General features: G+C 36.7%; 1 protein-coding gene across 4 annotated transcripts in view; it reads right to left on the bottom strand.

The window, feature by feature from the left end:
- Positions 1-15,743, bottom strand: part of LOC145297740 (transcriptional coactivator YAP1-like) — a 170,314-nt gene that overhangs the window by 35,320 nt on the left and 119,251 nt on the right. For all 4 annotated transcript variants that reach the window (XM_080143960.1, XM_080143961.1, XM_080143962.1 and 1 more), the window contains one exon: positions 7,408-7,631. In XM_080143960.1, coding sequence (XP_080000086.1) covers positions 7,408-7,631 — 224 coding nt within the window. The remainder of the gene's footprint in view (positions 1-7,407; positions 7,632-15,743) is intronic.

Below are 15,743 nucleotides of genomic sequence, written 5' to 3'. Positions count from 1 at the left end.
TAATAAAAATATATTTAAGTGTATTTTGATAAACGGGTAATGCCAGGCAGCCTGCTAGTATATATATATATATATATGTATGAAAGTAAAGTAACTATTGTTTCTTTGTTATCAGTAGTTTTCTTACAAAAGTAATATTTAATTCCAGTTTGCCTGTTTTCGTTTTTTGTGGATGGTTGCAGCATGTTAAGAACAAGATGTAATTAGAGTTAATTTTTTGAGAAAATACTTTTCCAGATCAGAATTATTTTCAAATGACTAACATTTAAAAAAAAAAAAAAAAAAAAAAAAACATGACTTTGTATTCGTTCAAATTACTTTAATATTTAATTTCAGAAGAGTTTCCGATAGGTAGCTAAGTCCTGGAGATGAAAAAGTGTTTGTGGTGGGTAGTTAATCTATATAAGACCTTGGGAACACCCTTCATAATATTTGATGTTAGCAATTAAAAACTGTATGGTATTGAACTATGGCAATAAAGAGAAGCAATTATAAAAGAATTCTTAGTTTTTAAACACGGTCATGTGCTAGTTGCATAATTCAAACATGGCTGCCAGAGATTTAAAGTTTTACCGAAAGATTAATGTTAACACTTGGTGACATGCAAATATGTGAAGAATTTCATATTTTTTAAATGAATCCAACCCATGTCAACATGTAAAACATGCGCTATTTCTAATCTAAAAATAAAATTCAAGATGTTTATCCAAAACTTGCTATAACTATTGGTGTTGTGTGGGAATCTTTCAGTTTCATTTTGCCCCCCCCCCTTCCCTTTTTACACCCAAATTATTTTTTATTTTAAAATAAAATTTTGAAAGTTAAATTTACTTATTACAGTATTATTTGGTCATTAAATTATTACTTGAATTAAATTGTCATAAAGAAAATTGAGTGTTGTTTAGCTAAAATTTTTTTTTTTTTTTTTATCTATGAATCATTGTATTTAAATAATTTCTAAAATGTTTAATCTTTTAATGCAGGAGGATTTGCTAAGAATTTTAAAGACAGTTTAAACGATTTTTCTATTCGACTGTTTTAAGATTTTCAAATTTGTTTAAAACTTTGAAGGCCCATGGAGTCTTTTTTTTTTTTTTTTACATAGGCGTCACCACTTATCAAGGCCGATAGGCCACTCAAGGATAAGGGTTAAAGAGTGTACAGTAGTCAAAAAGACAATATCGATAGTAATGGAAGTTCGGTAAATTTGTTAACTTAAATGGAACGGCTCATCAGAAACTTGTTCACGTTGGACTTGAAGACAACCATATTATAGACAGCTGGAAAGCAGGAAAACGGAAGACCATTCCACAATTATTATTAAGTCATTCATTTTCTATTTCAGTTATAAACAAAAGATTAAAATGGCTGACTTTGTTTACAAATAAATGGAAATGCATTCTGGTGAATTCCATACTTCAATTTTTATTTTTAATAAAGAACGGATTAATACAAAAAAAACAAAAAAAAAACGGTATAAGTAACAAAGAGACAATAAAAACACTTAATACAGAAATGTAGTTACAAACTTGTTGCAATCTTTGGTGTTTGTTAAGATAGAGTTGGCAGATTGATTTTTTCTAAGATATGTTGTTTTTGCTTAAAACAACAATACTTGTTATGTCAAAAATAGTAAAATATTTAAAAATTACAAAAATTCATCAAGTAGAAAATTATCTATCATATAAAAGTCACTGTGCCTATTTACTATGCCTCCCCATGGGACAGAGTTAGACACCAGGGTCGTTTTTTAACGTGGAGAAAAGGTACAAAAATAAAAATTGTCTCAGCCGTGAAGGATTTCTCCTCCACTGAAAGAGAACAAGAAATAGAAGTGCAGCATCTGAAGAACAGATACTACACTTTGATCTTGACCAAAAGGCCAAGGAATAGTCACTGTGTGTGTGAGAGAGTTCCTTCCTCATAAGTTCCGAAACGGTTGAGCCCATCTTTTGCAAACTTCACACAAAGATAATTTATTAATTTATACATCTGGAAGTGTTCTTAGATATGTTTTGTACAGAAATTCATCCGATAAGTATTGAAAATCGGAAAAAAAAAAAAAAAATCCTATCCTAAAAATAGTCTTTCTTTCTTATAGATAAAAAAAAGAACTTTCATAGGAGAATTTACATTGCACCGGCCAAGGGAGATAATTCTAAACAAATGATTAGAAAAAAAAAAAAACAGAACTATTATCATCTGGATATGTAGCTCAGTGGTAGAGTATTAGACTACAGATCGAATGGTCCCTGTTCAAGCCCGGGTGTAGCTCACCGTTTTATTAAAATATTTTTATTAACGATAAAAGAAAGAGATACCATTTAAAATCACCACAAATCATTTTTTTTTTTGTTTGCATATTTTAAACTAAACATTAATCAGAAGTGACATTTCCAGGGCATGCATCGTAAAATCCAAATGTCAGCTGATGTGATATTGTAAACAAACAGACGAAATTTGATAAACATCATTAATTTTTTTGCAAATTAGTCCACTAGGCAAATTATTGCTCGTAAAATATAATGTTTGATAGAGGATTGATTCTTTAATACATACGCAATGAGCAGAAATTAAAATATCATGTTGAAGCATATTGTACGACCATACAATGCGCGGGCATACAGCTAGTTTTTAGTTAAAAGTAATTTTTACGAGAAAATTGGGGAAAATGGCATTTTCTCTAGATGTGAACACTATGAAGATTGTGAATATAGGGGGCATACCTATCTCCCTTTTTGCCACTTTGACAACATTCTGTTTTAGCTGATAGCGATAGACTTTTCTTTACTAAAAACACAATAGCAGTTGTTCTACTCAATGAATTTTTGGATATATTACTATTTTCGACATTACAAGTAAGTACTGTTGTTTTCGCTTAAAACCACATAAAAATCATCAATATATCAACTATCTTGACAAGTACAGAATATTTTTGGCATAATTTATTTGGTATGATCACAAAGATTTGGACAATTATATTTATAGCCAGGGGGTGATAAAAAAAAATAATAATTTGGTACCAGATTTGTTGTATAAGATATATTGAATCTCTGAAGTACAAAAAGGGAATTTGACTCTGCTGATTCTAACTGGATTAATGCTACCAGTAATCACATGGAATTCTTCAGAATTCAAAGCTTCTCTGACTGGACTGATACTGCCAATTTTTTTTTTTTTCTATGATATTTATTTCTTTCCATATCATTTTTCGGCAATATGGGTTTTCTGTAGGCTGATTAGCCAACATGGCCTACCGATGCTGATGTAGTTATTTTAAAAGTGCAAAATGCGGATATAGGAACAAAATGCATTTTAATAGTTTTTGCTTATGTATATATATATATATTACACTAGGGGCGTGCAATAAGTAATGCCCCTGACTCACTTCCCATAGCAGTAGAGAAACAAAACTTGGCACAGTTATTAGTTTTTCCCTACATAGGAACCACCCAGACATGCATTTCTCCCATCGTTTGATGCAGCTCTGGAGACTGTTTTTGTAGAACACCACAGGTTGGTCCTCCAACCACGACGTGATTCCAGAAATCAAGGTTGCATCATCTGGGAAACGCTTTCCTTTCAAAAACAACTTCATGGCTAGGAAGAGGTGAAAGTCAGAGGGCGCAAGGTCAGGAGAGTAGGGAGGATGGGGAAGGATTTCATAACCACATGCCCACGCTTCTCATCTGACGACATGCGAGTTGTGGACCGAGCATTGTCCTGCAGGAGGAGGGTACTTTTGCTGATCTTGCCCTGCCTCTTGATTTTGATAGCTTCCTTTAATTTCCTCAAAAGTGAAGCACAATAGGCTCCTGTAATTGTGGTACCCTTTGCCAGGAAATCTGTCATCACTACTCCGTCCTGGTCCCAGAAGACTGTGAGCATGACCTTGACTGCGGAGGGCTGCACCCTTGCCTTCTTTGGAGGTGGTGAGTCCAAGTGCTTCCACTGCATTGATTGGACTTTGGTCTCTGGATCATAATGATGGACCCAGGTTTCATCCTGTGGAATCAGTCTTTTGAAAAACTTTGACTCATCTTCTTGGCACATCTCCAAATTCATCCTCGAGCACTCGACACGTTCTCGCTTCTGGAATGGTGTGAGCAACCTGGGAATCCATCTGGCAGACACCTTATGCATATGCAAATGGTCATGAATGGTAGTTTCCACAGACCCTGTACTAATCTTGACATCTTGGGCTATTTGGCGAATAGTAATGCGCCGATTTTCCAAAATGGCAGCCTCAACTTGACGGACAGATGCCTCATTAATGGTGGGGGGTGGGGGTCGACCAGGTCTGGGAGCTGTTTCCACAGACTTCCGGCCAGGTTTGAATTCATGATGCCAGCGTTTTACAAGGTCATATGATGGGGCATTATCACCATAAGGTTCTTTCATTTCATCAAAAGTCTCCTGTGGTGTGCGTCCTTTCAAATACAAAAACCGGATCACTGCTCGATATTCAACAGGCTCCATTTCACACCTGACTCCATTCAAACACCTGTAAAACAGAAACCACAATTAGTTCAGAGCTGAAATTTGCCACATAAGCCGTAGAGATATAAATCATTGCACATGCAAAATTTCAGCTAGATCAGACAACTGTAAGTGAGTCAGGGGCATTACTTATTGCACGTTCGTCACATATATATACATCTTAATATTATTGGAATTCATTCCCTTTTCCTTGTACCTATTTGAATTATTCCACGGATTTCTGCCTTTTGGATTACTTTGGATCATCTTCCAATTATGCAATTCCCTTGGATTTTAATTGTGCGAATGGAAATTTAACTTTCTTGGATTCTGCATTTTTGGATTTTACTGTCATTGGATACTTTACCTTTCACCAGACTATCCATTCACCGTATTCCCTCTACTTTACTTTTTTGTTATCAAGTAAGATCTATGACTTATTTGTAGTTTCTTAAAATACTTTTGCAAGCAAAATCCGATTCTGCATTTTGCTAAATCCTACCCTGATGAGAAGGAAAGTATTTCTTTGAAACTCTACGGATTAAGGACTATCCACTTATTTAGTGTTTCCTTTTTAAAATTGAATATGTTTTTAACTCTTTTTCAAAGTGTTTTTTTAACATGTTTTATTAACTACTTGTTTATATATATATATATATATATATATATATATATATATATATAAAAAGAATTTTTTTTTACCAAAATCGTTTTTTGCATTTAACGAGAATTTGAATAAAAAAAAAAAACACAGCAAATGAAAAGAAAGTTATAACTACGTTTTTATTGTGAAATGCGAATATAGAAACAAAATCTGTATTAATAGTTTTTGCATCAAAAACTTAAAACTAATAAAATACATAATACCGACTTCTTTTCTTTTGACTCTTAGAATAGTTATTTTTAAATAATTATGTTACACTTTCGTTTTTTATATTATTTTATCTTGTCTTAATTTCTGAAGTTAAAGAAAAGGAAGTTGCAACTACTTTTTTTTTTTTTTTAAATAAATGTTAATCTTAAAAAAGCTAAAAATTAAAATTTTTTTTCCAAAAATTTAATTTAAATTATGCAAATGAACTAAATCAACACAGACCAATCAGTCTCCTGTGAGTCATGAGCAAGTTGCTGGAATCTGTTAAATAGAGAAGTAGTCAACCACTCCAGCAAAAATAACATCCTCAGTAACATGCAATATGGATTCTGTTCTGCTAGATCTACAACCGACGTGCTAACAGTTACCTCATAGCATTAGCGAATCTCGATGGAGGCTTCCTTTCTAGGGCAATTACCTAAAATATATAAAAGGCTTTTGATATAGGGTATGGCATAAAGGTCTACTTCAAAATCTCCAGCTATGGTATAGCTGGAAATGTCTTCAATTAAATCATTTCTCTCTGATAAGTTCATAAGAGTAGTGGTTGATGAGCAGAAATTAGAAGCTCACAATATTAATGGATTAATAATTAAGGGATCCATCATGGACTTAACTCTTCCTGATCTACATCAATGATCTCCCAAATCACATCCTAAGATCCTTCGTAGACATTTATGTTGATGACACTTCCATCTATGGCAGCACTACAAAGGCAGTAAACGACCAAAGTCTCTGATTCTCTCTCCTCCGTTCTTGATCATATGATGCAATGGGGGAAAAAGTGTCTGGTTAATTTTAATGCATCTAAAACCAAGCTTCTATCTTTACATCATCAACACTGATCCCCGTCTGGCATCAATTGAAATGAATGGCTGTCATCTTGGGGAGGTTCCATGTTTTGACAAGCTTCTGAGTCTGAACTTTACTCCTGATCTGAGATGAAACGTGTACATCTGATCCATTGCAAAAGCTAATGGAAAAATGGTGGGATCGTTCTATCACTCCAGTAGATGTCTCACTGCTGATGCAATTCTCTACCTGTATAAGAGCCAAGTACAACCAAGGATGGAGTACTGTCGCCATGTCTGGGCAGGAGTTGCTAGAAGCAGCTTATTCTGCCTTGACAAATTTCAAAATAGACTTCGTAACCTAGTGGGTGGGATATATTTTTTCTCTTCTCTGCAACCTCTTTTCCACAGAAGAGACATTGCGACCCTGTCTCTGTTTTATCAATATTTTCATGGCAAGTGCTCGTCTGAGCTCCAATCTATGCCCCCCCGCCTAACTTCCACGAAAAATACTCGTCTAGCTGAAACCACTATCAATAATTTCTCCCACTCTTTATCTGTGCCTACACCTAGACGTAGATTCCAGAACAAAGCTTTTTTTTTCTTAGAACTGCACTGTAGAACTCTTCCATTTTTCTGCTTTCCAACTGACTACAATATGGTCATCTTCAAGTCCAATGTGAAGAACTTTTTGGGGAGTCATCCTTTACCAAATTTCCAATACTAACAATTACATTTTCCCATTGACTACTGTACACTCATTAACCCTTATCCTCGAGTGGCCTCTGGGCCTTGATAAGTGGTCACTATTAAAAAATTATTATTTATTCAAATTTTCCTTAAACACAGATTTCAGTAAAAAGAAATTGTCTGAAAAAGACAAGACATAAAAAAGTGTCTTTTTGTGTTAACTATCAAAATGCATTTCGTTCCTGTCTCCACATTTCACAATTTTGAATTATGTGATATCAGCATTGGTCTGCCATCTTGGTTAATCAGCCTATGAAAGACCATTTGGCGATACATTTTTCTATCACAAGAATGGCTCTCAACTTAATAAAACTAAGTGAAATATATGTGAGATTTTTCAACAAATTTTGGAACTTACACAGAAATGTTTCTTGGATTTGGAAAAATTCACCAGAGAAAAGTATGGTGAGTGAAGGAATTCCCCCTCCTCCTTCACTTTATTAAAAAAAATAAAGAGAGAAAAGAAAAAAAAATTTTTTTTCTCAAATTTATAAAAAGAAAGAAAATACTTACGAATTCGTGGATCATACCAGCTCGTTGTCCGCTCAACGTGATTGATAAAATAGACTTCGCCCTCATTAGTCGTAGCTTGTTCCCAACCTGGGGGTAAAGGCCCTAAGCTTTGTAGTGCAGGTGGTGACTGTTGAGACTGTGGTCGATTGGGTTGTTGACTGTTCAGCACGGATGTACTGTGGGATTTCCGAGGATCATGCCAGGTTGTTGACTGATCTAAGTGACTGAAAGAAAAAAAGAAAAACAAAATTAATAAAAATGAACAAAATATTCTATGAGCAGAGTTTTCTAGAATTATCCGTCTGTGGAACACAATACCATGGGACTGTTTCCCAGCTAACTAACATGATTTTAAAACCTAATGTTAAAAAAAAAAAAAAAAAAAAAAAAAAACACTCCCCAATTCTGGTATTTTCAACAGTGTCTTTTTTTTCTTTTTTTTTTTTTCTTTAAATTTTATTTTAATTTCTTTTTTTTTTTTTTGATGAGGTGATGCTGAATTTAAGGATCCTGGTTACGGTATCAATGTGTTTAGACGTGATTATTGATCGCTCCATGCCAGACAGGCAAATATGCCAAAATTAGGTAGAGTTTGTTTTACTAGTGATCACATGTTCGTTTCACCATGTTATTTCAAGGGAAAACTATGCCAGAGTGGCAAAGCCACATCGGTATCGATATCGCTTAGTTGAGCAGCTCAAAAGATGGAAACAGATATTCACCTCTCTGGCACAGAGCGCTCAATTGTTTGTTATACTGAAATTTACTTTTCTTATTTGGATGGAGAAAAATCCGACTCCCAAAAAAGAGTACACGGTATAAGGGACAAAACTATCTGTATTTACTGAGATGGATATTTAAAAAAATGACTAATGTATAAATGTATAGTTGAGCATGCATAGAAATAACATATTTAGTTGACCCCCTTAGCAGCTATTTTTACCGGCTAAAAACCAAATCAAGTTTATTCCACAGATTCCTCTTTATATCAAGTTTCAAGTCTGTAGGCCCAAAATTGAGGGAGGACTTTGGTAGTGACCGTTCCACACACAATGTTATAAGATTTGTTGTTGGCGTTTTTTTTAGCGATATTAACTTCGAAATGCTGTTATTCCCCCCCCCCCGTTACCCTAGCGGGGTTTTAAGAGCTATAAACTCTTTTCGTTATATATATATATATATATATATATATATATATATATATATATATATGTGTGTGTGTGTGCGTGCGAATAAATCGGCCATATTTTTTTTATGGGACATATTTATATTTTATTAAATTTTATTTACGCGCATAAAAGTAATACCATAAGTAAAGAAAATTTAATATTAGTGTTGGCACGATTAACCAGAATCGGAAAAATTTGTCTATTTTCCGATACCAAAAACGATTCCTTTTAATTGATTTTGTTTAAAACAAAATCTTCCACTGCTGGTAATAAATTACTACCAGCAATGGAAGAATATTACAAATAAATTTGAAACTACCAGTAAAACTAAAATCCATAGATCACCCCTTCCCTTCTCCACAATGGGTTTTTAGTTTTGATAAAATATATGCACATTTAACGTGTTTTTACAGTAATCGGTGTGGGGGGGGGGTAAACTCTATAATATAGCATTTAGAGATTTATAAAGAATCGGGGAAAAAATATTGGAATCGTTCCATATATATTTTATTTATGTTATTTATTTATTTTTTTAATGAAGAAATAAAATCCGAAACCAAGAGGAGGGGGGGAGGGATAAGTTTTTACGAATATCTCTGGGCGAAATCGTGAAGATAGGGAGGGGCGATTGCGTGGGGTTGATTCATACATACTAGACTCAACGTCTTGAACAGTATAAAGTAAGCATTAGTACTAAAATAAAAAGTTATATAAAAAAACTCGTCAGACATTGAGCGAATCCATTTTCTTTTTGAAAAAAAGTTAAATGAAAATCAAACTAATTTCAGACGAGGTTTTAAAACAGAAAAAAAAAAAATGAAAGAGAAAATAAATGAAATAATAGCAGTCTATTCCTTTTCTTGTATACAATATAAAAAAAAAATTGTTTATACCTGTAGGGTGTTGGGAGGGGGTGGGATGAGCAACTAGTAGCGATTGTGTAACGAAGGTAGGTTTGAAAGACCTACATCTGAAAATGTACAAGAAATGTAGGTCAGACAATATAAGTAAGAAAACGGTAGAAGGAGGCCGGTAGAAGAGATGGAAGGAGGGGGGGGGGGGTCTGCTTAACTTGGTTGGCAAGGTGAAAAGAAAAACAAAACTGTCTCGAGTAATAAAATAATAAAAAAAAAAAACATCGTGGAAGCGGCCTGCCGCCTGGGGTAATGGTTCTGGGCTCGGCGTGCAGAGTTCAAGTTTCGTCTGGGATTCTATAAACTTAGAAAAGGTATGAATTAATTCATGGCCTTCCCCCCCCCTCTCTCTCTCCATTCTGGGTTAAATGGTAGACTAATCTAGAAGGAACCCCCATTTTCTACTTAGCCCGGCATTATTCCAACGCAATTCAGTTACACTTGCATCGCTAGAAATTCACAAAGCTAGAAGTATCCAAGGCCGAAAAGAGACCTCTTCTATAATTAAAAAAAAATTATGTTTAAGTGATAAAAAAACATTTTCAAGCAAGGCTTCCTAGCCTAGTGGTCAAACGCCAAAATACAATGCCAGGCTGAGGATTCCAGTTATGAACGTGCGTGCGTCTTTCAAAGCGTACAAACAAAAATTACCAAACAATATCTATAAATAAAAATGCGTACCGTCAAAAGCGGCGACTTAATCCATGCAATGCATTTGCCCGCAAGGGAGTCAAAACTATTACTTAGAGAAATTAGTTTAAATACAGCGGTGGCGTTTTTATGACGCTGCTATTGCGCTCCTCCCCTAATAAAATAAAATTATATAATACTAGCATTTCAGCACGGCGTTGCCCGGGTGTTTAGAGGATATGTTGAGAGAATAAAAAAAAAAATAAATAAAAAAAACAAACAAAAGCGGTCAATTTTTTAAAACTTTGACCCCTATTATAACCCCTTAAAGGTTATTGTTTGGGGCTCAAATCAAGTTAAGTTAGATCCATGTCCAAGGAACCTATATATAAAATTTCAAGTTTTTAGACCCAAAATTGGCGGAGGAGTTTGGTAGAGTTCTCAAAGGTCAAATCGTTGAACTTTGACCTGTTAACAGCCAAATTTCTGGCTGAAAACCGATCAAAGATTTTTCCCAAATCTCAGTACCCTGTACATCAAATTTAGAGTCTGTAGACTTAAAATTGACAGAGTTATTGCATAGGGAAATGTGTGTACACACACACGTTCACTTTTATAGATATATAGATAGATATACAAGATAGGGAGATAAAGATTAAAGTTACATTAGAACTTATTGTATTATTATGTCAATAAGGATGAGGGTGATTACAATAATTAAAAGAGAGGAGCCTCTTTAGGCCATGGCATTTCAAAGCTAAATTCTTTTCACCAAACGAGGAGAAAAAAGTATGTATAAGAGTAAGAGCAAAAAAGACAAAACCAAATTTATAAACATTTAAGGTCAGAAATGGAAAAGTTTAGGAGAAAAGTGAGGGGAGGGAGGCGAAAAAAGGGGCAATGAGTGTGTGTGTGTGTATATATATATGAGTTAATCAACACCTGTTTCACTAATATCGTCTACTATATACTGTAATAAAATATACACTTTAAAATATAATTTAGTTCAAAGATTGTGTTAGGCTTGGAAAACAAAACAAAAAAAAAAACTTAATTGAATAAATTATTCATCTTTGTTTTAGCTATGTAATTCTCACCAACCCCATTGTTGTATACATCAATAATATTTCTTAATGTCTTTCAGAGCATTTAAAAAAAGAAAAAAAAGAAAAAAAGGCTAACTCTTCTCAGAGTGGAATTTAGACTTTACATGTCTGCACACCACAAACACGTGTGTAAATTAGATATGAAAATAAATAGCTTTAAACTTATTTTTCTATTGTTTAAGTCTCTAATAATACTAACTTAATCACTATACTACTAATAATACTAACAATAATAATTATAGAGATAATATAGAAATAAAGACAGTAATCAAAACAGATTTGTTGCAGTGCAGTAGTTGCGACACAACGGGTTACGAGTCCGGCTAGTATACTTCATATGTGTTCAAGTTAATAGGTGTGTCAGTGGTAGTAGTAGAAACGTGTGTGTGTGTTTTTAACACACACACACACAAAAACTTATAAGACGTTCGTAGATATACATACATCACAAATAACCCAAAAACCTGCTGATGCCCTAAATTGTTTTCTTCCTTACAAGAAAAATAAATAAAAAAAAACTTGACAAACGCTTCGGTAAAAAAAAATAAAAATAAAAAAAAAAAAAGACGAGCAATGAACAAGAATTCACTGGCTCCTCCCCACGAGAGCAAAATTAGGCATAAGATCAGCTTTTTTTTTTTTTTTTTTTTTTTTTATATGCGAGGGAAATCCAAGGACACTGGATTTGAATAAAATAAATAAAATGAAAACAAATAAAAATTGTTACAGGCGAGAAAGATTTCTCGTCCTTTGAGCAAGGCCAGAACAGATATCCCATAAAAGAAACAAGTGTCCGAAATATTTATTGATTATGTGAAAAATTGAAGTAATTTTAAAGCCTTTGAGTTGGTTAGAATTAATTCAATCTTGAGTCAAAATTGTAAATGAAAAACAAAAACAAAACAAAAAAAAATGTAAAAAATTATCTCCGATTAAACAAACCTAACAAGCTTTAAAAAAAGCTCAAGTAAAACATTTACAGACACTGAAAATGTTCGGCTCTTCTATACGACAGAAACGCACATACACAGGGGAACCATTATACTTTACCCCCCCCCCTCTTAAACTTCGAAGTGATTCGTGTAGAGTCACTATACAGTGAGCCAAAAATAAGTGGACACCAAGAAAAACAAAACATTTAGAGATCACGTATACGTAAAACTATGTAATCTAACAATTAATTAAAATCAAATGTCATTTATCAACGCAAGTGCTCAAACTGTTTTCCTTGATTTACACAGCTTTGAAGTCTGCCTCTTACGCTTCGACAAACATTCTCTACTTTGGGCTCACGTTGAATACACTCAGCATCCAAAACAATGAGATTTCATGGGTAGTTTGATCGGTTCTTTTATAAAACAGTGATGTGTGCTTGTGAAATAAAATTTTCGTCAGTTTAGAGCCACAATATTCGACATTAGTCGTGATAGTTGAAATTGGTAGTAACTTCATGAAACCAGACTATTTTTGTTCTTACTTCAGTGCCCCATTTTTTGGAAGCTCATGCCTTTCCATATTTAAAAAAATAAAAAATAAAAAAAATCAGCCTCGGTTCTAAGGAGAGCAAACTCCAAGATATTCCAAACTACTCGAATACTAAATTTAGGGGGAAAAAAAAAAAAAAAAAATTGCATGAAGTTGAGCTCTCATTATTGAGGTCATGATCCTAAAGGGAGACCGACAGCCTAACATAATTTCACTTCATTGATCACCCAATCAGTAAAAATGTATCTGCGAAAGCGTTTAGTAAAGTACTTCAGATGAGTGGATGATCCATGAAACTGCAGTAAAATGTCTTAAGTCACATCTATTAAAAAACAGTTAATTAATCGGAAATAGAAACTTTTTAAGGTATCGGGGGTGGGGGAATTGTGTCGATTTCCTGACACCTAAAACGATTCTTTAAAATGGTATTCGTTTTATTTTATGGCTCGGATGCGTGTGTGTGTGTGTGTGTGTGTGTGTGTGTGTGAGTGAGAGCGCGAACGAGAGAGTGAGAGCGCGAACGAGAGAGAGAGAGCGCGAACGAGAGAGAGAGCGCGCGAACGAAAGAGAGAGAGAGAGAGCGCACGAAAGAGAGCGAACGAAAGAGAGAGAGCGAACGAAAGAGAGCGAACGAAAGAGAGCGAACAAAAGAGAGCGAACAAAAGAGAGCGAACAAAAGAGAGCGAACAAAAGAGAGCGAACAAAAGAGAGAGAGCGAACAAAAGAGAGAGAGCGAACGAAAGAGAGAGAGCGAACGAAAGAGAGAGAGAGAGAGAGAGCGAACGAAAGAGAGAGAGCGAACGAAAGAGAGAGAGAGAGAGAGCGAACGAAAGAGAGAGAGAGAGAGAGCGAACGAAAGAGAGAGAGAGCGAACGAAAGAGAGAGAGAGCGAACGAACGAAAGAGAGAGAGAGAGCGAACGAACGAAAGAGAGAGAGAGAGAGAGCGAACGAAAGAGAGAGAGAGAGAGCGAACGAAAGAGAGAGAGAGAGAGCGAACGAAAGAGAGAGAGCGAACGAAAGAGAGAGAGAGAGAGCGCGCGAACGAAAGAGAGAGCGCGCGAACGAAAGAGAGAGCGCGCGAACGAAAGAGAGAGCGCGCGAACGAAAGAGAGAGAGAGCGAACGAAAGAGAGAGAGAGCGAACGAAAGAGAGAGAGCGAACGAAAGAGAGAGAGCGAACGAAAGAGAGAGAGCGAGAGCGAACGAAAGAGAGAGAGAGAGCGAGAGCGAACGAAAGAGAGAGAGAGAGAGAGCGAACGAAAGAGAGAGAGAGAGAGAGCGAAAGAGAGAGAGAGAGAGAGCGAAAGAGAGAGAGAGAGAGCGAAAGAGAGAGAGAGCGAACGAAAGAGAGAGAGAGCGAACGAAAGAGAGAGAGAGCGCGCGAACGAAAGAGAGAGAGAGCGCGCGAACGAAAGAGAGAGAGAGCGCGCGAACGAAAGAGAGAGCGCGCGAACGAAAGAGAGAGAGCGAACGAAAGAGAGAGAGCGAACGAAAGAGAGAGAGCGAACGAAAGAGAGAGAGCGAACGAAAGAGAGAGAGCGAACGAAAGAGAGAGAGCGAACGAAAGAGAGAGAGCGAACGAAAGAGAGAGAGCGAACGAAAGAGAGAGAGAGCGAACGAAAGAGAGAGAGAGCGAACGAAAGAGAGAGAGAGCGAACGAAAGAGAGAGAGAGAGAGAGCGAAAGAGAGAGAGAGAGAGAGCGAAAGAGAGAGAGAGAGAGCGAAAGAGAGAGAGAGCGAACGAAAGAGAGAGAGAGAGAGCGCGCGAACGAAAGAGAGAGAGAGCGCGCGAACGAAAGAGAGAGAGCGAACGAAAGAGAGAGAGCGAACGAAAGAGAGAGAGCGAACGAAAGAGAGAGAGCGAACGAAAGAGAGAGAGCGAACGAAAGAGAGAGAGCGAACGAAAGAGAGAGAGCGAACGAAAGAGAGAGAGCGAACGAAAGAGAGAGAGAGAGCGAACGAAAGAGAGAGAGAGCGCGAACGAAAGAGAGAGAGCGCGAACGAAAGAGAGAGAGAGCGCGAACGAAAGAGAGAGAGAGCGCGAACGAAAGAGAGAGAGAGCGCGAACGAAAGAGAGAGAGAGCGCGAACGAAAGAGAGAGAGAGCGCGAACGAAAGAGAGAGAGAGCGCGAACGAAAGAGAGAGAGAGCGCGAACGAAAGAGAGAGAGAGCGCGAACGAAAGAGAGAGAGAGCGCGAACGAAAGAGAGAGAGAGCGCGAACGAAAGAGAGAGAGAGAGCGAACGAAAGAGAGAGAGCGAACGAAAGAGAGAGAGCGAACGAAAGAGAGAGAGCGAACGAAAGAGAGAGAGCGAACGAAAGAGAGAGAGCGAACGAAAGAGAGAGAGCGAACGAAAGAGAGAGAGCGAACGAAAGAGAGAGCGAACGAAAGAGAGAGAGAGAGAGAGCGAACGAAAGAGAGAGAGAGAGAGAGCGAACGAAAGAGAGAGAGAGAGAGAGAGCGAACGAAAGAGAGAGAGAGAGAGAGCGAACGAAAGAGAGAGAGAGAGAGCGAACGAAAGAGAGAGAGAGAGAGAGCGAACGAAAGAGAGAGAGAGAGAGAGCGAACGAAAGAGAGAGAGAGAGAGAGCGAACGAAAGAGAGAGAGAGAGAGAGCGAACGAAAGAGAGAGAGAGAGAGAGCGAACGAAAGAGAGAGAGAGAGAGAGAGCGAACGAAAGAGAGAGAGAGAGAGAGCGAACGAAAGAGAGAGAGAGAGAGAGCGAACGAAAGAGAGAGAGCGAACGAAAGAGAGAGAGCGAACGAAAGAGAGAGAGCGAACGAAAGAGAGAGAGCGAACGAAAGAGAGAGAGCGAACGAAAGAGAGAGAGCGAACGAAAGAGAGAGAGCGAACGAAAGAGAGAGAGCGAACGAAAGAGAGAGAGCGAACGAAAGAGAGAGAGCGAACGAAAGAGAGAGAGCGAACGAAAGAGAGAGAGCGAACGAAAGAGAGAGAGAGAGCGAACGAAAGAGAGAGAGAGAGCGAACGAAAGAGAGAGAGAGAGCGAACGAAAGAGAGAGAGAGAGCGAACGA

Source organism: Euprymna scolopes, chromosome 18 (assembly GCF_053919585.1).
Source record: "Euprymna scolopes isolate OS-2025 chromosome 18, ASM5391958v1, whole genome shotgun sequence".
Lineage (NCBI taxonomy): Eukaryota > Metazoa > Mollusca > Cephalopoda > Sepiida > Sepiolidae > Euprymna > Euprymna scolopes.
The sequence above is the reverse complement of the archived record's forward strand: the minus strand, read 5'-3'. Positions and strand labels throughout refer to the sequence as shown.